The 27,488-nt window shown below is 37.1% G+C and overlaps 1 protein-coding gene across 1 annotated transcript in view; it reads right to left on the reverse strand.

The window, feature by feature from the left end:
* The window catches only part of CNGB3 (cyclic nucleotide gated channel subunit beta 3), a 169,472-nt gene that overhangs the window by 129,205 nt on the left and 12,779 nt on the right, over positions 1–27,488 (reverse strand). The window contains exon 3 of the mRNA XM_519846.8: positions 23,034–23,160. Within this exon, the coding sequence (XP_519846.5) occupies positions 23,034–23,160 (127 nt within the window). The remainder of the gene's footprint in view (positions 1–23,033; positions 23,161–27,488) is intronic.

A 27,488-nucleotide genomic window follows, 5' to 3' on the forward strand; every position in this document is an offset into this window, starting at 1 on the left:
TTCAGCTTTGCAATTATTGTGTGTGGCTGCATGATGTCTAGTGGACTGGCACTAGAGGGCAGTGTGAGTGCATGTTTATGGGTGTAAAACTTGACACTGTTAAAGGCCGTTCTAAGCAGAGTTCAAGCTTTGTTGTAACTGATTGCTACTGTGCCTCTTTTTTCTTAACTTAATCCATGCTTTTGTTCGGCAGCATGTACAATAGGAGCCAGTGCTGGGGAGACTATTGCATGTTGCCAGGGAGCTTGTACAACCAAGTAAAGCCTCATTTGGGTCTTATACTGTGAATTTATTCATTCAGTGATTTGTATTTTTCAACAAAGAATCAGTAGGTATGGTGTTATATCTGAGTGATTATAAGTCATTTTTACTTTTATTTTGTGATATTTTTCAAATTTACTATTGTGGACATGTAAATTACACTATAAGAAAGAATAAATATTATAAAAACTAATATTTCTTATTATTTCTAGCAGTCAAAATTTATTGCAAATTACAGTTGGCCCATAAATGATGTAGAGGTTAGGGGCACTGGACCTCCTGTGTAGCTGAAAATTGCATATGACTTTTGACTCCTCCCAAACTTAACTACTAATAGCCTACTGTTGGCCAGAAGCCTTACTTGTTCATATGGATGGGTACATATTTCATGTTATACGTGTTACATACTGCATTCTTACAATAAAGCAAGCCAGAGAAGAGAAAATGTTATTAAAATCATAAAGAAGAGACCATATATTTACTATTGCCTAAGTGGAAGTGGATCATCAGAAAGGTCTGCATCCAGTTGTCCTCATGTTGAGTAGGCTGAGGAGGAGCAAGAAGAGGAGAGATCGTGTTGCTGTCTCACAGATGGCAGAGAAGGAAGAAAATCCAGGGATAAGTGTTACCACAGTTCAAATTCTTGTTGTTCTAGGGTCAACTGAATTAAAGATTGTGTTTATGATGGGAACAGAAAGAGAAGAAAAATTCATTAGGCTGTATTTTCCTATCCTGTTAACTAGGGATGATAAAAACATGGCTGTAATGGAAATGGAAAATCTTGTTTTTCCCACTTCTCTTAAGGCAATGCTCTGAAGGACTTTCTGCCCAGGCTTTGGGAGCTACATCAGGGACTTGGAGGTTTCTCTCTAACTGATTGACACTTGGTCCACCAAGGGACGCTGAGACAATGTCAAGGGCACTGTAGCAGTCATATGTTTCAAGCTGGAACTCAAGAGTACAATTTCTCACAGATTAATTCCATAGTTCTTTTCATACAGCACTGGTCTTAAATAAATTATAATCTAAATTGAATTCTTTAGGCTCTCTTTTCATCTGACTGTCATTTTTAACATGGTTACAATGGAAAAATGCATTAGGAGTTTCAAACAACTAATGACTTTTAAAATACCGTCTATTTTTTTCTTTTTTTGAAGTAACATCTGTGTCATCAAATGACAGAATGCTAGTAGGTCTCTTTCATTCAGAGGTCACCAGCAACCCACGAACTAGAAATGTGCTATTAGAAGCTGTAGTAGAGGGCTGATTGGCACTAAAAATTAGATTTAGAATTAATGTAAATTAGCATGTCTAAGCATTTAAAGCTGACAGTCAATAAACTCCCCACACCTCCCAAAATACATCTTGGGAGAAGCAAATTGCCTAGGAATTCTAATTAACTGCTGAAGTCCTTTGCCAATATTTCACTTTAAGTTGAATTCTCATATGTATTTCTGTTAGTGAGCAGGCAGCTTTCTTCTTTCACCAATTAAACCTAAGGTCTTGGAAGTTTTCATTTTCATCGTTTAAGTTTTGTTTGGTCCTTTACTGTGTTCACCAGTCCAAATTGTACTATGCACCAGTAAACTATTTAAATTCTCCAGAGCAAATAAACTTCAGGTGTGAGTAAAAAAAAAGTGCTGGCAGACGACCCGCCCCCGCTGCCCCCAACCCACCCGCAAATGTCCATACTCCATTCCTAGAACTTGTGAATATGTTACATTACATGGCAAAAGGAATGTTGCAGGTTACAGAGTTTAACATGGGGAGATTATCCTAGATTATCTGGGTGGGCCCAATATAATCATGTAAGCCCCTAAAAACCAAAAATATTCTCTGGCTGCAAGCAGAAGAGACGCTGCAGACAAAACATTGTCACACCAAATACCAAAGACAGGCTGGATATCAGAAACACAGCTGACATGAGTGCTGGGGGTTCAGAGAGGAGTTATAGCCTGAGTTATATCCTTCTGGGGTGGAGCTGCAGGTGGTTTACATATAGCAGCACAGGCTTTGGCCTTAGGTCGGCAGTGAGACAGTAAGTTGCTGGGCTTTCTAAATTTGTATTTGCACCAATGCATGGAGTTAGTTTAAATGATGTGGATTATAGTATGACACAGACTAGGAATAGTGGGTGATACAGAACCAGATGCTCATTTGAAGAAACCAAGACAGAAACTTTTTGCTGCTGCTGTTACACCTGGATAACTTTTCACCTGGTCATTGATGAGGAAGACTTGTTAACTTCAGAACTTTCTTTACTGAGGTCCTACACTGACAGTGAGGTAAGTGTGGTAATTTAATTGTAGTTGCTTATATAAATTACCTGTTAATAAACAAAACACAATTCCTTTCATAATGTAGTTTATATCCTTTAGTGAACTTTTAAAAATTATATTTATAAAGTAGGGACTGAAGTACTTTTCCAGGTCTCATTAAAACCCAATGTGCTGATGTAAGAACAGATTGATGATTGAGTAAAGATTGCTGTACCTAAGGAGGCAAACTAGGCAAACAGCCCCTCTCTTCCCCTTAGATTAATGTCTGAACAAGACCTATTTAAGTCTACATGAACCATATGTTACATTTTCAGTTCCTTTCAAAACACATGTTGGTACGGTTTAAGCAAAACATTCATTACTTTAAAAAATACCCTCTGCTTCTAATTTTAAAAGCATGTGAGTAAATGCATCGCTCATTAGTGTGAGAAAAGCACTGTATTGAGCTCCAAGTAGGTAAAAGTGCAACAGCCTTGAGAGCTCTTTCATGTGGCCACCAGTTGGATCTTAATCCTGGGGGAAGTAAAACCTTTCTCCAATTAGATTTGCCCTGAATAGAAGGCTTGCTGTGTCCCTCAGCCTGGTACTTTTGTTGCCTGGACTGATGCCCTCTGAAGTCCAGACTTAAACCATTGTTTTCCTTTCATTTGAGTCTTAAATCGTGTCCTAGACTCTGGAGGTGAACACTTAGTGCAATCAATCCCTGATTACAGTGCTTTCTCCAAATCTGGTTATCATATGAGTCATTAGAATAATTGCAGTTGAAACCAACAATTGTAGAGAGGAAGTCAAATGCATAACTTCTACTTCTTGTACTTGTGGAATCAGTTAAAGCTTGAGGGTTCAATTTTGTTCTTGACCTCAAATAGCTTAAAAGTACATTAAATTGTGAATTTTCTATGAACCATTCAAAAAGACTTGGTGATATTTTGTGATAAAAATATAAAATCAGACATGAAGCTTGATCAAATAAATGTATTCATGGAAGAGGCTCAGAGTTACTTAAGAGATATTAACTTGATGATATTTTACATTTAATAATTTAAGAATAAAATCACACATTTATGGGAAGAAACATTATCTTCCTTCCAAAGTTAAAAGGCTCCCATCCATCCATCCATTCATTCAAACATTCATTCAGAATTTATTTATCATAGGCCTATTATATGCCAGAAAGTCTTTTAGGAATTGAGAATATAGAAATAAGCATAACAAACTCCTATCTTTATATTTGAAGATATGTTACTTTTTAATAAAGAGAGACAGATAATATAAACTTTAAAAATATAGAATATGTCAGGTGATGATAAATGCTATGAAGGAAAACAAAGTAAGGAAGACAAAGAGTGAAAGGTATTGGTATTTTCTACAGAGTAGTCAGAAAAGGCCTCTCCAGGAAAATAACATTTGAGCAGAGGCTTTGAAAGGAGTGAGGGAAGAGTTATGCAGATATCTGGGGGAAGACTGTTCCAGAGTGGTTGGGTCAGAGTGAGAGAATGACAGTGGCAGGAGCTGAGGTTAGGGAGGCAGTGGGGGGTTAGCAAGTTGAAGGCAGATAATATGGGGCTCTGTGGGCCATCATGAGGACTTCAGCTTTTACTTCGGCAGGAGATGGGAAACCACTGGAGAATCTAGAGAAGAAAGGGATGATCTGCCCTTCAACAGGATCATCCAGGCTACTCTGGTGAATATAGACCATATGAGGGCAAAGATTGGAAGCTAGGTGAGCAGTTAGAAGGCTACTGCAATAGCTACGTGAGAGAGATGAACTAGGAGAGTAGCAGTGGAGATCTGAGATACGGCAAAGTCTAGATATAACACAAAGGAATAGCCGACAGAATTGGCTTTTGGATTGGCTGTATTGTAGGAGAGAAAAAATAGGGTGCATTTTTGGGTTAAGCAAAGAGAAGAATGAAGATTCCTTGTACTGAGATGGGGAAAACTGCAGGAGGAGTAGGTTTGAAAGAGGTAAGGGAAATTAAGAGTTGGTTTTGGACACATGCATTTTGCCGTATCTGATTCCTCCAAGAGGAAATTTTAACTCGGCAGTTTGTAATTCAACCCAGGGTTCTGGGCAGAAATACCAACTGAAGATATAAATTTGGGAACCATCAGGGTATCAATGTTGCTTACAACCATGGGACTGAATAAAATCACTTGCTAACAGAATCTAGGTAAAGAAGGGGTCTGAGGATTGTGCTTGTGCCCTTTCAAGTTTAGAGGTTGGGGAGGTGAGGAGGAGTCATTAATGAATGGTGAGGAAGAGAATGGCCAGTGAGGGATGGTAGCAGTCAAAGGAGTGTGCTCTGGGAAGCCAGATAAAGAGAGAAAGGAGAAGGAGATCAACTTCAAATAGTTGCTGATAGGTGGAATAAAGCAGAACTGAGCAATGGCCATCAGTATACACTTGATCTTGGCCAAAAGGCTGAGAAGCAATAGTTACCAGAGTAGAGGGCATTATTGACCTTGGGAAAAGTGGACAGAAGCCAATAAAAGCTTTTTTTCTTTACTTTCTTTCTTTCTTTTCTTTTCTTTTTTTTTTTTTTTTTTTTTTTTGAGTCAGGGTCTCACTCTGTCACTCAGGCTGGAGTTCAGTGGCATGATCACGGCTCACTGTAGCCTCGACTTCCTGGGCTCAAGTGATCCTCTCGCCTCAGACCTCCTAGTAGTTGGGACTGCAGGCATGTGCCACCATGCCTGAAGAATTTATTTATTTATTTTTGTAAAGATGGGGTCTTGCCCTGTTGCCCAGGCTAGTCTCAAACTCCTGGGCTTAAGTGATCCTCTTGCCTTGGCCAATAAAAGCTTTCATAACAGTAGAAGCTGTGGAATGAAGGAATAAAATCCTGGCTGAAACAGATTCAGAAGAACACGGGAGTAGAGGAAGCAGAAAAAGTGAATATAGGTAACTGTTTTGAATAAATTTGCTGTAGTGGGGAATAGAGAAATAGGGTGTGGCTGGTCACTCATGTGCAGCCCAGGGAGGCATTTTGTTGCTATTGTTTAAATGTGGAAAATGCTACAACATGTTTACATGCTTATAGAAATGATCCAACAAAGAGAACAAGCTAGGTGTTGTGGGAAAGAAAGGGTGCAATTGCCACAGTGGTGTCTATGATTAGGCTGGAAGGGATTAGCACACTAACAAAGGAGGTGGCCTTAGATGCAAGTTTGTTTGGTTCATTCATTGTTATAGGAGTAGAAGCTGATAAAATGGGTACCCACACATATACATGTTACATTTGCTGGTGGAAGCACATGGATTTTTTCCTCTAATTGTACTTATTTTATCAACTTGTCCCCTGGCTACGTTTTCCTCTAGCATAGAGTAACACAGTTGTTTCTCTATTGTCTGTCAATGTCTTACAATCCCCAGCGCTTGGCTGAGCTCAAACAGCCCTGTTTCTGTGAGCCTGCTGCCCACATAAAGAGCATTGGTGAACAGTTGCAATATGAACAGCTGCAGTGAAATGAATCATTAGGCTAGGTAGAAGCAATTTACCTAGCTGATTGTTGGCATGAAAACGAGTTGCTAGACTGTTACTTGTCTCAGCAGAGTCAGGGCTAACATTTATTGGTATGGAATTATTAGACATTTAAGCTCTCAGTTTTATGTTTTACCGCATTGTACAACAAACTGTCCTGATACTGTGGGATGCTGGAAAAGTTAAAAAAAAATAAATGAAAATATTACCTTTCACATAAAGGAAGAATGATCAAGACATTTTATGGCTAATGAAAACAGCCATATTTGAAAAAAATTCCTATATTTAAAACAAGAACAATATTTAAAGCTAAAACTATACTCATGAAATTTCCATCAGAAATTTAAAAAATATGTATATGTTTTCACTTTGTGATTCCTCTTCTAGGAATCTACTAGAATAAAGCACATAATGTTTTATTCACAATGTGATTGCCTTCAACAGTATGTATTAAGTGCCAGATCCTGCGCTAAACAGTTGAGATGAAATGGTCAGTCCCTCTGGGAATTGCTTCACTCTAGCAAATGAGTTAAGCCCCATACCTTGGTTTGCCAACTCACAAATCTCTTCCTTTCTTGTAAAGGAAGGAGACAGTATGGGGGTTTCTTATAACTGCCATTCTCCACCCTGGCCACCACAGATTAGCTTACTGTTAGGTTGCTTGTAAGTGGTTTTCTCAACTTATCTACATAGTATTTGTGCTGCTTCTTGAAAATCTGTGCACTGTAAATCAATGTACTACTTTTGCTATTTCCCATGCCTGAAGTTATCTCCCACTAGGTGGAAATCTGTTTTCTTTTTCAAATGACTCAACTTTTTTGTCTGCTATTGCCACCAGGTAGGGAGATATCTCCCACTCCCCACCCCCATCTCTACTCTTTTCCTCTCACCTTGTTCTTGTCTCCTGCTAATTGCCAGTCCTAGGCAGAGCAATCACTTTCCTCCTCCCAAGAGGATGAAGATCTTAAGAAACACAGTAGTCATCCATTTATTCTCTCACCATGGGAGCTTCCCTTTTACCTGTTAGCCAGCTCTTCCAGCCATCATCAACCAATTAACTTTCAAATAGACTCAACCAGACCTCTTTTCTAATTGATTCATATTTGGACTACTACGAATGAATTAAAGAGGTTGGCTACAAAAACATTCTATTACCATGGAAGACTGCTTATTAAATACTGTCAGACAAAAAATACCTAAGATATAAACATCTAAAAAATTACACTATAAAACAAAACCCTAAAAGCAACACTTATGAAAATAAGCTGGAAGGAAATGCAATAAAGTTAATTAAAATATAAAAGTGATTCTTCATATAGTTTTGGTTCTTTCTTCCGTAACTGCTTTATATTGGAAACAACATTAATGAATGTTTTTCCTGTTGACCACATGCCAGATTTTATAATGAAATTACCTGGTTTGACAGTGAACTTGTTTAGAACTTATCTATTCTTTCAAGGGAGAAATGGTAAACTGGTGACCTATAGCTGTGTTTTGTTGGATCTATCATTTGAAATAATTTTAAGTTATTTTGGTAGTATTGCAAAATATGTACTTCTAGATATTGGAGGTTTTTTGAATAAAGAAGATGATATGGTATCACTAGGCCCCCTTTTCCATATGGCAACCCTCAGCTACATGGGCTCTTTGCGAAAGGAAGGACTTCTTGGTGCACTTAAGTTCACCTCCGTTTCTCTTTTCTACCTCCTGTCTCTTTTGTTATCAGGTTAACTCTGCTGTTTTAATATCCCCAATGTGCTTTATTCATGGATTTTTGCCTGCCTGCGTCATAGAAATCTGAGATTGTTCACTCTTGTAATTTTCAAAAACTTTCAATCAACCAACCAATCATTCATCACATGGCTCTCTTCACTTTGCTAGGAACACAAGAAGACCCATTTTTTGAAAGTCTTAATTTAAGTGCCATGAAACAATATAGTAATTGTCCAATTTCCTTCTTTCTATGCCAAAAGAAAGGAAGGAGACTCAGAAGTTCTGTCAGCTCTGGTTTTCTATGGCAACAGGCAACTGAGCTGTCATCTCTCCATGATAAATAGTGAAGCAATTTTTGATAGGACCACAAACTGCCTATAGGCTGGCTCCTCTCTCAGGGCCACTGCACACACTCACAAAATTTTTGTCTTTTGTCTGCTGACTCATGTCTAACCACCTACCTGTAAGCACTCTTGCTGTTTCTGATCCTAGCCTGCTTCGTCTTGGTACATCTAGTTTTTGGCAGCATTATCAATGACTTTTAAGGATAGAAAGCACAGATGGAGGCTCTAACAGGTAGTTTACCACTCTCTCTCTCTCTCTCTCTCTATGACATATAATACATAGTATATAAACATTATGTATAATAAATACTTATATATGTACTATGAGTAATTACTTTTTTTTGAAGTAAGGCCATACATGCAGATTGCACTGTTTTGAGTACCAGGATCACTGTTTTACTTCTGGCATTACCTGATATATTGGTTACTTTAGGCTATCAATTAAAGTACACTGTGCTTCTGGTATTGAATTTTGAAAAAGAGAAAATGAAATTGTGGTAGTAACATATGAAAGATATCAATTTAATTAAATCATTAACAATTTTAAAGTACCTTAATAGCAAAACAAAATTTAAATATCATTATCAACCCCAAAATAAAATTATCAGTCATCAGAGAAAGTGGCAATGAGCATTTTTGTATCTGGATACTTTGCTGATTCTTTCTTTTTTATTTTGGTTATGATTTGTTTTGTAATGCAAAGTCTTTTTTATTTTTTAGGTAGTAAAGTTTATTAAGCTTTTTTATTGCTTCTGAATTTTGAATTTTAGGACATAATGTACATTTCTAGGCTGTAGAAGAATTAGCATTTTTCCCCTAGTATTAGTATGGTTTTATTATTTTACATTTAAATCTCTGACTCATTGGGAATTTTTTCTGGTGTGTGGCACAAGGGACAAATTCAAATTTAGATTTTTCCATATGGCTACTTAGTTACTCCAGCACTACTTACTTAAATCCACCTTTTTCCTACAGATTTTAGATGTTAACCTTAATATACTATATTTTTATATGCAATTAGATATATTTCTGTATTTTCTACTCTGTTCTATGGTTTGATTCATGTGCCAATATCACACTTTTTAAATTATAGAAGTTTAAATAGGTTATAGTATCTGGTAGGAATACTACTATATCTATTAGTTTTATTTTTCAGGGTTTTCCTGGCTTAATTTTTTTTTTTTTTTTTTTTTTTTTTTTTTTAGATGAGGTCTTGCTGTGTTGCCTAGGCGGGCCTTGAACTCCTCTGCTCAGGCAATTCTCCCTCTACAAACTCCCAAGTAGCTAGGATTACAGGCATGTGATACTGCGCCTGGCTTTCTGGCTACTTTTGCTCATCTGTTTTTTTTCAAATGAACTTTATAACCAACTTAACTAGTTTAAAAAAAGAAAAAAGAAAAGAAAAAAAGGAAAGAGGAAAAACCTCCTGAAACAGAAAGGCGAAAACAAGTACCTGATAGTATATATATTATTCCTCAAGTTTGATGTTCATTATTTTCATTGTTGTATTTCCAATTTCCCTTTGATTTATGTTTTGATCTCAGAGTTACTTAAGGGTGTTTTAAATTTTAACTATAGGAGTTGTTTTCTAAATTTTGGTTTTAAAAAATTAACTTCTTTATTGCATAGTGGTTAGAGAATATATTCAATATGATGGGCAATCTTTAAAATTTGCTGAGACCTACTTTATGTTCTAGAAAAATGGTTCTCCAGCCTAGATTTACATTAGAATCACCTACGAAGGTTTATGATCTGCTCGTGCCTAGAACCCATTCCAGACCAATTAAATCAGTATTGCTGGGGATAGAACTCAAGCATTTGCACTTTTAAAGAGTTCCTAGGAGATTTTACAGTGCACTTTGGGCATAGTATATAGTCAACTTTTATATATACTCGATGTAAACTTGAAACAACTGTTCTTTAGGAACTAGCTACTGTGATGTTCAAATATACTGTATCCTAAATGAATTTTTAAATCCTTGATCCATTCGTAAACGAAGATAAATATTTTAAAATCATCCATCCTATGAGTGTGGAATTACCAATTTCATTTTGTAAAAGACAGAATTGCATGCTCTCTCTGTCATCTCTGATCTTACAATATTAAAACTATATAAGTTTAGTATTTGGAGGTTAAAAATTCTGTTTTAATCTCATATTTTTCAAAGATATTTAACATGCATGTTTACTTAAGAAATTCTAAAATTAATCAAACTTAATTTTTTTGAATGTCTGTCACCCCTCTTTAGAAGAGACATTTTATTCTTTTGGACTTAAAAAAATATACTTCATTGTTTAGAGCAGCTTTAGGATCACAGCAAAATTAAGTTGAAGGTATACAGATTTCTCATATACCTTTGACCCCACCCTTGCATAACCTTCCCCATTATCAACATCCCCCAAGAGAGTGGTACCTTTGTGACAATCGGTAAACCTGCATTGACACATCATTATCACCCAAATTCCATAGTTTACATTACGGTCCACTCTTGGTGTTGAACATTCTATGAGTTAGGACAAATTTATAATGACATGTATCCATCATCATAGTATCACACTGAGTTGTTTCACTGCCCTAAAATCCTCTATTTTCTGACTATTTGTCTTCCTAACCCCCCAGCCCCAGGCAACCACTGTTTTTCTTTCTTTCTTGTCTTCACAGTTTTGCCTTCTCCAGAATAGCTGTAATCATAGAGTGTGTACAGTGTGTAGCCTTTTCAGATTGGCTTCTTTTTCTTTTGAGATGGAGTCTCACTCTGTCACCCAGGCTGGAGTGCAGTGGTGCAATCTCAGCTCACTGCGACCTCTGCCTCCTAGGTTCAAGAGATTCTAGTATTTTAAATTATATTCACCCCAAATAATGTTCTACATATAGTTTGCCATATTGCTAGAAATATGTTAGCAATAATGATTAAAAATGAATTGACGGGGATTGTGGAGAAGATGGGAGATAGGAGGCAGGAAAAGTTTGCAGCTCCTGCTAGGACAGACAGAACAGCATATGGAGACTCACATAATGAACTTTTGCTCCAAGAACTGCCACAGGAACATATCAGGAAAACTGAGAGAATCCACAGACCCTTTGAAGGAACTAGATCACTGCTGCAGGCTCCCTGAGATGCTGAAAAACTGAGCCTGTTTGCTTTCTCAATGAGGAGACTAGTGGTCTGGGCAAGTTCTCAGCCCTGGTCACCGGCTGCCTGGAAATAGACTCAGTGCTACTGGTAGGGCACTGTGGGAGTGAGACCAGCCCTTAGGACTGCATGCTACGTGGGAGCGGGTGAGGCCTGTGACTGCTTTCCCCCACTTCCCTGGCAACATGTATGACTCAGCAGAGGCAGCCATAATCCCCCTGGGAATATAACTCCTTTGGCCTGGAAACCACACTCCCATCCCCCACAACAGCCACAGCAAACCCCACCAGAGGTGAGTCTGAGCTCAGACACACCTACGCCTACCCCCACCTGGTGGTCTTTCTTTACCCACTCCGTTTGCTGAAGACAAAAGACGTAATATCTTGGGAGCTCTATAACCCTGCCCACCACCTAAGAAACCTGAATACTTAACCAGGCAACCCTAGGGCAAGTTTACATCCTCCCTATACCCTATAGTACTGCAGCTGATGCACTCTTGAAAGCACAGCCTCCTGACTGGAAGCCAACCAACACAAAATTGGCACAACTGAAAGAAATACAACCAAAGACCTGCACAGAGTCCACTTCATTCCCCTGCTATCTCCACTGGAGCAGGTGCTGGTATCCATGGCTGAGAGACCTGAAGATGGATCACATCACAGGACTATTTTCAGACACTCCCTAGTACCACCCTGAAGCCCTGTAGCTCCACTGGGTGGCCAGACCCAGAAGGGCAAAAACAATCACTGCAGTTCAGCCCTAAAGAAGCCCCATCCCTAGGGAAAGGGGGAAATCACCACATCATGGGAGCACCCCATGGTACAAAAGAATCTGAACAGCAGCCCTTGGATCCCAGATCTTCCCTCTGAAATAGTCTACGCAAATGAGATGGAACCAGAAAAGATCTCACCAGCTCACCAGCAATGGATCTAAACCAAGATGAAATCTGAATTGCCAGAAAAAGAATTAAGAAGGTTGATTATTAAGCTAATCAAGGAGACACCAGAGGAAGGTGAAATCCAACTTAAAGAAATAAAAAACATGATATAGGATATAAAAGGAAAACAATGAGAAGACATGGACACAGGAAGGGGAACATCACACACTGGGACCTGTCGTGGGGTGGGGGGAGGGGGGAGGGATAGCATTAAGAGATATACCTAATGCTAAATGACAAGTTAATGGGTGCAGCACACCAGCATGGCACATGTATACATATGTAACTAACCTACACATTGTGCACATGTACCCTAAAACTTAAAGTATAATAATAATAATAAAAATTAAAAAATAAAAATATTCAGTGAAATAGATAACATAAATTTTAAAAAATCACAACTTCTGAAAATCAAGGACACACTTAGAGAAAAGCAAAATGCACTAGAAAGTCTCAGCAATAGAATCGAACAAGCAGGAGAAAGAACTTCAGAGCTCAAAGACGAGGCTTTCAAATTAACCCTTCTGACAAAGGAAAACAGAATACAAAAATGAATAAAGCCTCCAAGAAGTCTGAGACTATGTTAAGCATCCAAACCAAAGAATAATTGGTGTTCCTGGGGAAGAAGAGAAATCTAAAAGTTTGGAGAATATATTTGAGGGGATAATTCAGGAAAACTTCCCTGGCCTTGCCAGAGATCTAGACATCCAAATACAAGAAGCTCAAAGAACACCTGGGAAATTCATCACAAAAATATCATCCCCTAGCACATAGTCATCAGGTTATCTAAAGTCGAGATGAAGGAAAAAATCTCAAGAGCTCTGAGGCAAAAACATCAAGTAACTTATAAAGGAAAACCTATTAGAGTAACAGCAGATTTCTCAGCAGAAACACTTCAAGCTAGAAGGGATTGGAATCCTATTTTTAGCCTCCTTAAACAAAACAATTAGCAGCCAAAAATTTCGTATCCAGTGAAACTAAGCATCATGAAAGAAGGAAAGAGACAGTCTTTTCCAGACAAACAAATGCTAAGGGAATTTCCCACTACCAAGCCAGTACTTAAAGAACAGCTAAAAGGGGCTCTAAATCTTGAAATAAAACCTCAAAATACACCAAAATAGAACCTCCTTAAAGCATAAATCTCATGGGGTCTATATAACAATAACAATAAAAAAGCCAATGTATTCAGGCAACAAATAGCATGATGAATGGCATAGTACCTCACATCTCAATACTAATATTGAATGTAAATGGCCAAATGCTCCACTTAAAATATACAGAATGGCAGAATGGATAATAACTCACCAACAAAGTGTCTGGTGTCTTCAGGAGACTCACCTAACACGTAATGACTCACATAAACTTAAGGTAAAGGGATGGAAAAAGATATTCCAGCAACTGGACACCAAAAGCGAGCAGGAAAAGCTATTCTTATATCAGACAAAACAAACTAAAGCAACAGCAGTTTAAAAAGACAAAGAGGAACATTATATAATGGTGGAAGGACTAGTCCAAGAGGAAAATATCACAATCCTAAATATATATACACCTAAGACTGGAGCTCCTCCTACATTTATAAAACAATTACTACTAGACCTAAGAAATGAGATAGACAGCAACACAATAATAGTGGGGGACTTTAGACTGGGCATGGTGGCTCAAGCCTGTAATCCCAGCACTTTGAGAGGCCAAGGCAGGAGGATCACTTGAGGTCAGGAGTTTGAGACCAGCCTGGCCAATATAGTGAAACGCCGTCTCTACTAAAAATACAAAAAATTAGGCAGGCGTGGTGGTGTGTGCCTGTAATCCCAGCTACTAGGGAGACTGAGGCTGGAGAATTTTTTGAACCCAGGGGGTGGAGGTTGCCATGAGCCAAGATTGTGCAACTGTACTCCAGCCTGGTGACAGAGTGAGACTCTGTCTCAAAAAAAAAAAAAAAAATCAGGGACTTTAATACTCTACTGACAGAACTAGACAGGTCATCAAGACGGAAAACCAACAAAGAAACAATGCAGTTAAACTATACCCTACAACAAATGGACTTATCTACCCAACAACTGCAGAATATACATTCTATTCATCAGCACCTGGAACATTCTTCAAGACAGACCACATGATAGACCACAAAACAAGTCTCAGTAATTTTAGGAAAATTGAAATTATATTAAGTACTCTTTCAGACCACAGTGGAATAAAATTTGAAATCAACTCCAAAAGGAACCCTTGAAACCATGCAAACACACGAAAATTAAATGACCTGTTCCTGAATGATCACTGGGTCAACAACGAAATCAAGATGAAAATTAAAAAATTCTTTGAACTGAACAATAATAGTGACACAACCTATCAAAACCCCTGGGATATATCAAAAGTGGTGCGAAGAGCAACATTCATAGCATTAAAGGTGTACATCAAAAAGTCAGAAAGAGAACAAAGTGACAATCTAAGGTCACACCTCATGGACCTGGAGAAACAAAAAAAAAACAACCCCAAACCCAGCAGAAGAAAAGAAATAAGCAAGATCAGAGCAGAACTAAATGAACCTGAAACAAACAAACAAAAAATACAAAAGAGATGACACAAAAAACCGTTTCTTTGAAAAGATAAATAAAATTCACAGAACATTAGTGAGATGAACCAAGAAAAGACAAGAGAAGATTCAAACAAGCTCAGTTAGAAATAAAACAGGAGATATTACCACTGATACCACAGAAATACAAAAGGTTTTTCAAGGCTACTATGAACACCTTTACACACATAAACTAGAAAACTTAGAGAAGATGGATAAATTCCTGGAAATATACAACCCTCCTAGATTAAACCAGGAAGAAATAGAAACTCTGAACAGACCAATAACAAGCAGTGAGTTTGAAATGGTAATAAAAAAATTGCCAAGAAAATTAAGTCCAGGATCAGATGGATTTACAGCTGAACCCTATCAGACATTCAAAGAAGAGTTGGTACCAATCCTATTGACACTATTCTACAGGACAGAGATAAAGGGAATTGTCCTTAAATCATTATATGAAGCCAATAACACTCTACCACCCAAACCAAGGAAGGACATAACAATAACAACAAAAACTACAGATCAATATCACTGATGAACATATATGCAACAATCCTTAACAAAATACTAGCTAACCAAACCTAACAGCATATCAAAAAGATAATCCACCATGATCAAATGGGATTTATACCAGGGATGCAGGGATGGCTTTTCATTCATAAGTCAATAAATGTGATACATCACATAAACAGGATTAAAAACAAAACTACATGGTCATCTCAGTAGATGCAGAAAAACCATTTGACAAAATCCAGAATCGCTTTATGAGTAAAACCCTCAGAAAAACTGGCATAGAAGGTACATACCTTAAGGTAATAAAAGCCATCTATGATAAACCCACAGCCAACATTATACTAAATGGGGAAAAGTTGAAAGCATTCCCCTTGATAAGTGGAACAAGACAAAAATGTCCACTTTCACCACTTCTATTTAACATAGTACTGAAAGTCATAGCCAGAGCAATCAGACAAGAGAAAGAAACAAGGGCATCCATATCAGTAAAGAGGAAGTCAGACTGTCGCTATTTGCTGATGATATAATCTTACAGGAGGAAAACCCTAAAGACTCACTCATAAAGGTCCTAGAACTGGTAAATGAATTAAGCAAAGTTTCAGTATACAAAATTAATATACATAAATCAGTAGCTCTGCTATACACCAACAGTGACCAAGCTGAGAATCAAATCAAGAACTCGATCCCCTTTACAGTAGCTGCAAAAAGTAAAATAAAATACTTAGGAATATACCTAATGAGGAGGTAAAAGACCTCTACAAGGAAAACTACAAAACACTGTTGAAAGAAATCACAAACAACACAAACATGGAAACAAATCCCATTGTGTAAATGACCACACTGCCAAAAGCAATCTACAAATTCAGTGTAATTCCTGTCAAAAATACCACCATCATTCTTCACAGAACTAGAAAAAACAATTCTAAAATTCATACGGAACCAAAAAAGATCCTGCATAGCCAAAGCAAGGCTAAACAAAAGAAACAAATCTGGAGGCATCACATTACCCAACTTCAAGCTATGCTATAAGGTCATAGTCACCGAAACAGCATGCTACTGGTATAAAAATAGGCATATAGACCAACTGAACTGAATAGAGAACCCAGAAATAAAGCCAAATACTTAGAGCCAACTGATCTTTGACAAAGCAAACAAAAACGTAAAGTGGGGAAAGGACACCCTTTTCAACAAATGGTGCTGGGATAATTGGCAAGCCACATGTAGAAGAACGAAACTGGATCCTGATCTCTCACCTTATACAAAAATCAACTCAAGCTGGATCAAAGACTTAAATCTAAGACCTGAAACCATGAAAATTCTAGACAATAACATCAGAAAAACCCTCCTAGACACTGGCCTAGGAAAAGACTTCATGACCAAGAACCCAAAAGCAAATGCAACAAAACCAAAGATACATAGATGGGATTTAATTAAACTAAAAAGCTTTTGCACAGCAAAGTAAATAATCAGCAGAGTTAACAGACAACCCACAGAGTGGGAGAAAATCTTCACAATCTATATATCTGACAAAGGACTAATATCCAGAATCTGCAAGGAACTCAAACACATCAGCAAGAAAAAAAACAAGCAATCCAATTAAAAAGTGGGCTAAGGACATGAATAGACAATTCTCAAAAGAAGATATACAAATGGCCAACAAGCATATGGAAAAATTCTCAACATCACTAATTATCAGGGAAATGCAAATCAAAACCACAATGCAATACCACCTCACTCCTGCAATAATGGCCATAATCAAAAAATGAAAAAATAATAGATGTTGGCATGGGTGTGGTTAAAAAGGAACACTTACACTGTTGGTGGGAATGTAAACTAGTACAATCACTATGGAAAACAGTTTGGAGATTCCTTAAAGAACTAAAAGTAGATCTACCGTTTGATCCAGCAATCGCACTACTAGGTATCTACCCGGAGGAAAAGAAGTCATTATAGCAAAAAGGTACTTGCGCATGCATGTTTATAGCAGCACAATTTGCTGTTGCAAAAATATGGAACCAACCCAAATGCTTGTCAATCAATGAGTGAATAAAGTGTGATATATATCACAACTTACATATATATATTCCATGGCATATATACACACACACACACACACACACACACACACACACACACACACACACACACAATGGAATACTACTCAGCCATGAAAAGGAACAAAATAATGGCATTTTCAGCAGCTTGGATGGAATTGGAGAGTGTAATAATAATAATTATTATTATTTTTTGAGACGGAGTCTTGCTCTGTTGTCCAGGCTGAAGTGCAGTGGCATGATCTTGGCTCACTGCAACCTCTATCTCCTGGGTTCAAGTGATTCTCATGCCTCAGCCTCCTGAGTAGCTGGGATTAGAGGTGCACGCCACCAGCCCAGCTAATTTTTGTATTTTTAGTAGAGATGGGGTTTCACCATGTTGGCCAGGTTGGTCTCACATTGCTGACCTCAAGTGATCCACCCACCTTGGCCTCCCAAAGGCCAATCTCCACTGGGATTACAGGCATGAGCCACCGCACCTGGCCAGAATTGGAGACTCTTATTCTAAGTGAAGTAACTCAGGAATGAAAAACCAAACTTTGTACATTCTCACTTATAAGTAGGAGCTAAGTATTCTTATGCAGAAGCATAAGAATGATACAATGGACTTTGGGGACTATGGGGAAAGAGTGGGAAGGGGGTGAAGGATAAAAGTTTACACATTGGGTACAGTGTTCTCTGCTCAGGATGATCTCAGAAATCATCACTAAAGGACTTACTCATGTAACCAAACACCACCTGTTCCCCAAAAACCTATTGAAATAAAAAATAAATAAAAACAGATTTGATGATCTGTTGTTTAAAGTGTTTGCAATGTTTAATTATAAAAGTATTGCTTACCATAGAGGAAAATTTCAATATGGGGCTAAAAGTAATAGTGCATTATTTTTATTATGCATCCCACAAAATTGGCAAGTGTGTAGCTGGTTTCCCTTTTTTTAAAAAAATGCTTATAAATTATTGAAGTATAAATTGCATTTTATTTTTGTAAACTTGATAGCTGACATTCCTTTTCTATTTCAACTATGAAGTCACATATGGATTTTTAAGCATCTTTACTGCAGTGATTCTTGCTTTTTCTAGCTACAAGACAATAAACGTCAGTGTTTATGAGTGGTGATAAGATTCTGAATTCTATTCTGCTCTCATTGTTCCTGCTGTGAAATGATTGCCTATTTTAAAACCACCCAAATAGAGACTGATTGCTATTATGAACGAAGAAGACTATTCATAGAAATAACCTTCCTTCTCAGTATTATGAGTAACAATGGTGATGAAAAGCCATATACTATAGTGTAAAAGTCAGTCTTGCAGCACACCCTAGTCATAGGCACTGAACATTTCACTCACTCGCTGCTTGTTCATCATTTAACCACTTAACCTATCAGCCATTCAACTCTGTCTCCTTTTTCAGACATAGCTATTTGACATTTCCAGGCAAAACACATCTTCTTTTGCTTGCTATTCATTAGTGTCCATCAAAATATATTTTTATATTAAAAAATAAGGCTGGACTGAGATAAAGTGCCAGAAATAAGCTGTTTTTCTTGGTAATGGACAAATGGCATCAGTGGGACTTCACAGGGGTGAACCCTGTGTCTTTCAGAAGGTAAGTGTTTCATTTGACAAGATAATGAATTGTTTGCTTTTGGAGGTGAAGAGTGGGACCTATACAGTTTCAATTCCTTTATGTACGTAATGGAGATGGCGTGATGATTAATGTTATGTGTCAACTTGACTGAGCCATAACATGCCCAGATATTTGGCCAAACATTATTCTGGTTGTGTCTTTGAGGATATTTTGGATGATATTAACATTTGAATCAGTAGACTGAGCAAAGCAGAATGGTTTCCCTAATGTGGGTAAACCTCATTCAGTCAGTTGAAAGCCTACATAGAGCAAAGAAGCTGACTCTCCTGAGAGAAAGAGGGCACTCCTGCCTGATTGTTTAAGCTTGGACATTGGTCTTTTTCTGACTTCAGACTCAAACTGAAACATTGTTTCCTTTTGGGTCTCAAGTTTGCTGGCTTTTTGGACTGGAACTTATAACATTGGCTCTTCTGGTTCTCAGGCTTTCAGACGTGTACTGGAACTATATCATTGGCTTTCCTGGGTCTCTAGCTTACTGACTGCAGATCTTGGGACTCTCAGCCTCCATAATCGCATGAGTCAATTCCTTATAATAAATTTATTTCCCTATATATGCATATATCCTGTTGGTTCTATTTCTGTGGAGAACCCTAACTGATACAGATGGTAATCTCTATGTCTCTATTCCTCTTGGTGTTCACTTCTGCCCATCTTCCAAACAGAGCAGAAACTAAGGGTGTAATCAATAATATCAAACTGTACTTCTTACACACAGACAGCAAAATCCACACTATGCATTCTCCCCAGTACCTATTGATCAGTCCAGACATAATAATCCCTATTCAGCTCAAGGCTTACGTGAGAAGATAAAGTAATTGCACTTACAATAAGAAAACTTCTTTCAAATTTTCCAAATTTAAAAAATTGAGGTGACAGCTGGTCACTCACACAGCATCTATATTTAGTTCCTGCAATCAATCAAATACTTAATTTTTTTCTAGGAGAAAGAGCTTTTTAAAACCTGACCTTGCCCAAGGTTGAAGATGCTGATATTTAACAACTGAAAATACAAAGGTGATCTTTTACTCATCAAAAGCATTGTGAAGTAATAATTTCAATAATTATTTTATCATTGATATTTTCTTATAATGTATAAAAACTCTGTCCCTAGGATTCTAGATATGGTAACTGTTGTCACCCATGAGATTGGAACAGAAAGCTTTGGTCAGTTCTACATGGTATTGAACTTAAAGATTCCTGTTAATTTTAGTCAAAGCTGATACTGGAGCTTCTAATGCCCCTTTCAAGTTGTTCCTTCAGTGCAGCTGGTTTTCACCCAATCCTGAGAAAACATGTGAACAACTATCTAATAACAAAGCAAGAACTTTAAGCTAACTTGGGTCTACTTAGTTTGTTAATACTTCTCAAACCACTGTGCTATCTATGTTGTAGCCAGGAAGACATTAAAAAGTGTTCTGACAAAATCATGTCCTTTGCAGCAACACGGATGGAGCTTGAGGCCATTATCCTAAGTGAACTAACACAGGTACAGAAAACCAGACACCACATGTTCTCACTTACAATGGGAGCTAAACATTGAGCACACAAGGACACGTTGAAGGAAACAATAGACATCAGAGCCTACTTGAGGATGACCGGAGGGAGGAGGCTGAGGGTCAAAAAACTACCTATTGTGTACTGTGCTTATTACCCGGCTGATGAAATAATATGTACATCAAACCCTTGCAACATGAAATTTATCTATAGAATCAACCTGCATATGTACCCATGAAACTAAAATAACACTTAAAAAAAGTCTTCTGGATTTAACAGTTTTGCCATCTCAGGATAGTGATACTGATGAAAAGCCATGTTAGAAGAGAAGTAAGGAATTGAGAGCTTTACAGCCTCATGTTTTTTCCTCATTATCTTTGCAATATGCTACTGATTATTCTTGCTTTTATCAAGAATTCTGAGCAGGAAGGAATGGGAAGACTTGGAGAGTCACTTGTGTCTTGCTCTCTCCTCCTGGACAAGCTGTACAGTTTTGAAAATCTAGCAGTTCAAGCAAATCCAATATGTTTGGATCAATCAATTCATTTGTTAAATATGTATTGAATATTTACCATGTGCCAGACATTGATGTAGGTACTGGGGATACTAATCATCAACAAAAACAGGCATGGCCCCTGCCATCATGAAGCACACAATTTAGAGATTGAGACTGATGGATTTTTCAGGCAGATAATCATATAAAACGCATCAGCAATAAATGCTGTGAAAGAGATCTTATAATAGGGGCACATAGCCTAGTTAGGAATGTCAGGGAAAGCCTTACAAAGGAAGTATTGGTCATAGTGTTATCTGAAGAATGAATAGAAGTTAATTAGGTGATCAGGGGAGGAAAGAATAGAACAAGCAGAGGAAGTAGTATGTGCAAAAGCCTGCGGCAGGAGGGAACATGACAAATACAAGAGACTGAAATGGAACAGGTGTGACTGGAGCAGAGAGGTGGGAAAGTTGTGTGTTGGGAGAGGACAAAGTAAAAACAGGTGAGAGACAGACCAGGCAGGGCCTGAGAGGTCATGTCAAGAAGTTTTGTGTTTTTGAGCTATGCTGATTGACCCCTGGGTAATTGAAAGGTTTCCACTTCCACATTTCAGAAGAGTATAAGAAATACTAGGAATGAATACGGATTAAAAAGAATTTATCCCCCAAAATGTTAGTTATGGCTTCAACTTCAGTCCTTTGAAAATCTATCAATTGCCATGGGTTATTGTAAAAAATAAACATATTAAAATTAATGCTAGAAAGGGAGATTAGTTTAGAAGGCTGGGAGTGTATTGGTGTGAGGAAGTAAAAGTTCTCTTTGGGAATTCAAATCTTTTGTAGTCTAATATTAGGAGAGCTGACCCTATTACTATAGGCAAATGAATTAACCTTTCAGTATCTTGGTTGCTTATCTGTTGAGTGAAGATAATGATGATCCACTAATAGGACTGAAAATAATTCTGTAAACAACAACAGTTATAGAAAATATGAATAATTAGTTGTTCTCTTGTTAGATTACAGTCCTTACCTCAGAGTTTAAACATCTCTCTGCCAAAATAATATGTCAACTTTTATTTTTGTCAAATAACATTGTGTTTATTTGCACACGTGTGTATGTGTGTGCATGTATGTGGTAGAGTGAGCTTGTGTTTATTTTCATATAGTCAAATTTGTGTTTATCGAAAAGGCATTCTCTGTTTCTGATGCCAATTGTTCATTCAGCAATTCCCTGGGTCCTAGATAATCACGATGACTCCTACTGACAGCAGATGGTTTAACACAGTAGAGGTGCTGCTGAGAGAGAAGGCGGGGTAGGGTGGAGTGGGATGGACGAATAGGTACTTTTAACTTCTTTATAAGTGACAACTCTTTTTGTCTATTAAATAAGAAGAATATGCTTTTATTGTTTCATAAACATATTGCAATTATATCAATTATAGTTAAGCCATTTAAACTGGATCAGCAGGTACATAATACCATGCCAAGAGGAGGCAAAATGAAGGACCTCCTTGTTGGGATTTATTGCAGATTTACTGGTTCACATTTAAATTGTTATCTCTTTTGTAGTATTTCCAAAACTCTTATGGGAAGTACTTATAAAGCTGTGTTCCTTCAGTGGCATAAAGATGTTCCAGTTCTGTAATTATTCCTGGTTAGCATGTCACACTGTCTTTAGTGGATGAAAGGAAATAATAATTAATCTTTTGAAACAATAAAATATTCACAGAATTGGAATAGCTGTTTATTTGTGAGCTTGGAAAATTTTCATCATTTCTTTTTAAAATTCATGCCTAGTAAATATATAGGCTGTTTCCATAATGATACAATGACTCATACATGTAACAGCAATATTTTTGTTGTGATTTGGCCTATAGCCAAATGGCTGCCTAGAGATATTGGTTAGTGGCCATGCTGGGCCAGTGAGGTACGATGAACTGGACAGAACCAACCTTTTAGTTCTGACACAGTTTTCTTGTGTTATGTGACTATTGAATTTTTTCTGCCCTTATATTCAGCTAAAGGGGAGAGTGGATATTTGAGCTCTTTAGGGCAGGCTGAGCAATATCTCTAAAATATGTTGTGTGTTTTATTAAATGCTCACCTGTTTGGACCTTCTTTCCCAGGGTCCATTTCCTTCTGCTCTGGCACTGTTCCAGTTGGTTCTGCTGCATTTTGAGGGTCAGGGTTTGTGGTCAGATCTCCAGAGGAATTTTTCTTGGAGAGTTTGTCTATGAAAAAAAAATTCACATAGATAGAAGAATGTACACCACTCTTGACCCAGCTATATTTGGCAACATGAGCTACAAAGATGCTGCTTGTTTTTTAGAATAGTCTTCTCAAGAACACCTCCCCTGGGACTTCTAAACAAAGTAGGACTTTATGCAGGAAGAATTAACTGGTAGACACCTTCAGGCCAATGAAAAAATACAGTCATGTGCTATTTAATGACAGAGATATATTCTGAAAAATGCATTGTTAGGTGACTTAGTCGTTGTGCAAACATCACAGAGTGTACTTATATCATACAAATCCTGATGTTATAGCCTACCACACACCAAGGCTATACGGTTTACTCTATTGATCCTAGGCTACAAACCTGTGCAGCATGTTACTGTAATAAATACTGTAAGCCATTCTAACACAATGGTCAGTCTGTGTATGTAAACATAGAAAAGATACAGTTTGAAATATGTTATTATAATCTTATGAGACTACCCTCTTTTATGCAGTCTTTTATTGACTAAAATATCTTTATGCAGCACATGATTGTAATTGAAGTTGGTGTATTATGTAATAAAGAGTTCATAAGATATATTTCTTTTTGATATTGACAAAGCTGAGAATAAGAATTTATTATTCAGAAGGCATTTCCAGTTTTGCTAAAGTATTCATAATTTTGGGCTGAAATTGATACATCATAAAATTCAGAAAAGTAAAATAGGAAAAAATGTGATTGACATTATTTAGCACTTGCATTCTACATTTTTATGAAATCAAATTTTTGTTTTTAGCTTGACCATCTTTAAGTTGTGAAGTATTTTCTGAAGAAATGATACAAACTAATATGTACTAGCTTTATTTTCAGTACAGAAATTAATTTCTTCCCTTCAAGCCTACAGATACAATTTCTAATTAATATAGTTTAAATTGTAATTGACCCAGAGAATAATCAACTTACTGGTAAATATTTGGATTATAGAGAAGATTTTAATGAAAGCAAATTACTTAATATTAAAAGAAAATGTAGAAGTGGAAAAGAAAAATAAGAACAAATACAATTTAATAGTTATTCATTTTCCACAGCTTCTAACATTTTTAATTGGATGTCTTGTGCTTAAGATATTAAAATGGAGGCCCAAATCATCATTTTATTTTCTTGTAATACATATAGTTTGAAGATATAAGCAAACCCAGTATTGAAAATTTGGATTTACAAAAGTGATAAATCAGGGGATGATCACCATACCAGTCCTTTAATATGAACGTTTCTAAGATCCATCTAAAAATCTTTCAAGGTACTAAACTTTTCAGGAACAAGTTTCAGGAATAAAGGAAATCATAAAATTGAGTCACTCCTTAACATTTTTAAAAGTTTAAGACTAAGAAAGCCTAAATTGTCGGATTTCCCAAGACACTTTTATTCATTACGCATCTCCTATCTACTTTTATTTTGGAATTATAGTATTTTGGCTAGAAGATAGAAAACACAGTACTAGCTATGTTTTTGTTACGTTTAAATGGAAAGAAAAACAATTCTCCAATTTCCTTGGGATACAAAGGTCTCAATATAATCACATCCTTGAAGCCTGCGTGTAAAGATTATGTTTAGGTGAAATATTGAAAGTTGTAGGATAGGGACCCTTCTGTACAGGCACATGTGGTACACTAATGAGTTTATCAGTATCCAACAGATTTCAGAGTAAAAAAAATTGCACTTTCAATATGTCATTTTGTACTAACAAGCTTTTGATAAAAATAAGAGAGAAGGATCTGTTTTCCTTATGTGTTTGGGTCAAGTCATATTTTTCCATTTCTCTTTACCCAATCAAAACAAAAATCATATAGATCAGATCTCTGACAAATTTCCATTTTGTATTGCTGTCTGTGAAAGTGGCAGCCTAATCCTTTTTTGTATCCACAAACACTTGGACAATTACTGTATGATATTTAGAAGCAAAATTCTTAATTGCTGGCCATGGATGTCTAGTGCATTTTTCATTTGAAATCCTTGAAGCCGTATGTTGTATATACCTTTTATTACACGGAGGGGATCTAGAGTTATCATGGGCTTCTCAAAGGAGTCCGGACCAAGAAAAATGTTATGGATCATTGTGTTCACATATGTTTCTAGGAGTACTTACCCTAAAAGAAAATTAGGATTGATAAAGAACATGAAATATGAGTAAAAATCAGGAAAAAAATCCTGAATGTAAAACAAATAGGATCTGTACTGTAAAACATTTCTTAAAGGCTTTTATTGGCTATGGGTTTTTGTTTTGAGACATGGTCTCACTCTGTCACCCAGGCTGGAGTGCGGTGGCACGATCACAGCTCATTGCAGCCTTGACCTCCTGGGCTCAAGTGATTCTCCCACCTCAGCCTCACGGATCGCTGGAACTACAGGCATGAGCCACCACACCCAGTTAATTTTTGTATTTTTTGTCGAGATGGGGTTTTGCCATGTTGTGCAGGCTGGTTTCAAACTCCTGGGCTCAAGCAATGTGCCTGTCAAAGCGCTGGGATTATTGGTGTGAGCCACTGTGCCTGGTGGGCTATTTCTTATAAAGCCACATGGATATAAGCTGCATCATATACCTCCTCCATCTCTCATTCAAGCTACAGCATATGTATTGCATTTTCAGTATTAACTTTTCTGCTAGTACCAATTAAATGACCAACTGTTCTGCAATAGTTCTTTTTGTCCATTCCTAATAAGAATTTTTGTTTATCACCATAACATTTGGATAAAATTAATTCTAGGTAGATCTTAGCAACTTACCAGATCTTCTCTAGCTATTACCAAGCCTTTCTAAATTGATCCTGCCTTTATTTTGACAAGCCTGGGATATTTATAAATTAATTTCAGCCTAATTTGATTTGTAGATAAACATTTAATTACAAAATAAATCCTCATTAATAGCTTATTGATGAAGATTAGAAACCAGTTATTTCCTATTCTTGGCTTCAAAGCAGAACAACAACTTAAAAAACCCATGAGGACTCAAAACAAAAGAATGCCTGTCAACTATAGTTCAGTGTGGGTGTCTTTTTATCCATGCAACATGTTATTTGTTTGTGGAAACAGATGGTCAGAGTGTTTGCATCATCCTCATCATGAAAGAGAAATCTAAAATACAAGGCAAATCTTGCTCTGGCATCTGGGTGAAATGTTGTCAACGGCACATTGTGATTCTTCCCAGCTTCACACATGGACAGCAGGATTCCCGATTTCATAGCTGCCCAAATGAATAGTGTAAGTCTTTCTGCCAATGGTGCTCTTTGCACATTGTATAGCAATTGCCAGAGCTCATCAGTACACTTGGTCAAATTCTTCCCTGGAATGTGTACCTGTGGCAGATAGTGAAATCTGGAATCAAAGTATTCTGACATGGTTGCCTTTACTGAATGTGCAAAAAGTAAGTAGAGTTTGCTCTCCACACACCAGGCTGATTCCATCCTGAGCCTGGCAGCGTCTCACACTGAGCCTGTGTAATATACTTCCAATCTCCTTGGCCCCTTGTAGCAGCACAACATGGAGACACGAGCAGGTGTGAAACATCTGCTTCTCTCTTCAGGTGATGAAATAAGTGATGTGGAAATCCATTAACCTTCCACATTTTATCAGTGACATTACATAAATGCTGGACAGGAGGGATTCAAAGAAAGAACCTAATATGGGAATAAGGTTGTAAATTAAAAAGACACTCAGTTGGCTTGTTTTAGATGGATATGAAAAGCACAAGACTTGACAATGCCTTCACTGGTTAGAATCTTTGGTGTGGGGGATGGTACTACTTTGGTCAAATTTCTAGGTCTTAGGACATCAAAGACATGTGGGTTCTGTCTCAAAAATAAATCTCCTTTTATTAGGAGCCACCAGTACCTGAGTAACTGGATGTTAGATGCATTAATAAAGACTAAGTCTGGGTACTTCAATTAGATGCATAAATGATACTATTATTTTCCATCTAAATGAACATTTGGAGTTAAGGACTAACAGTTTTAAGAAGTATATGATTAATGATTATTTTCTGGCACCCGAGGTTGTATTTTTGACTCAGCTTGTGGCTAATTTCAGAGTTGCTGGATTATCTAGTGTACTTAGAATAATTTTAACTATAATACTTTAATCACACTTGAAATTTTATTGTATCTTTGTAGATTGTCAAACAACATGGAGGAAGTTGACAACATTACAGCAGTGCACATAAAATGGATTCTGAAAGAGGGTTTTAAAATGGCATTCAGAAGAACAGAAAAATGACATACTTTATATTAAAAACATGTGATCTGTAAGAAATCCAGAGAAGGACTCAGAAGGGATGAGAGTTCTGGA

Source organism: Pan troglodytes, chromosome 7 (genome assembly GCF_028858775.2).
Source record: "Pan troglodytes isolate AG18354 chromosome 7, NHGRI_mPanTro3-v2.0_pri, whole genome shotgun sequence".
NCBI lineage: Eukaryota > Metazoa > Chordata > Mammalia > Primates > Hominidae > Pan > Pan troglodytes.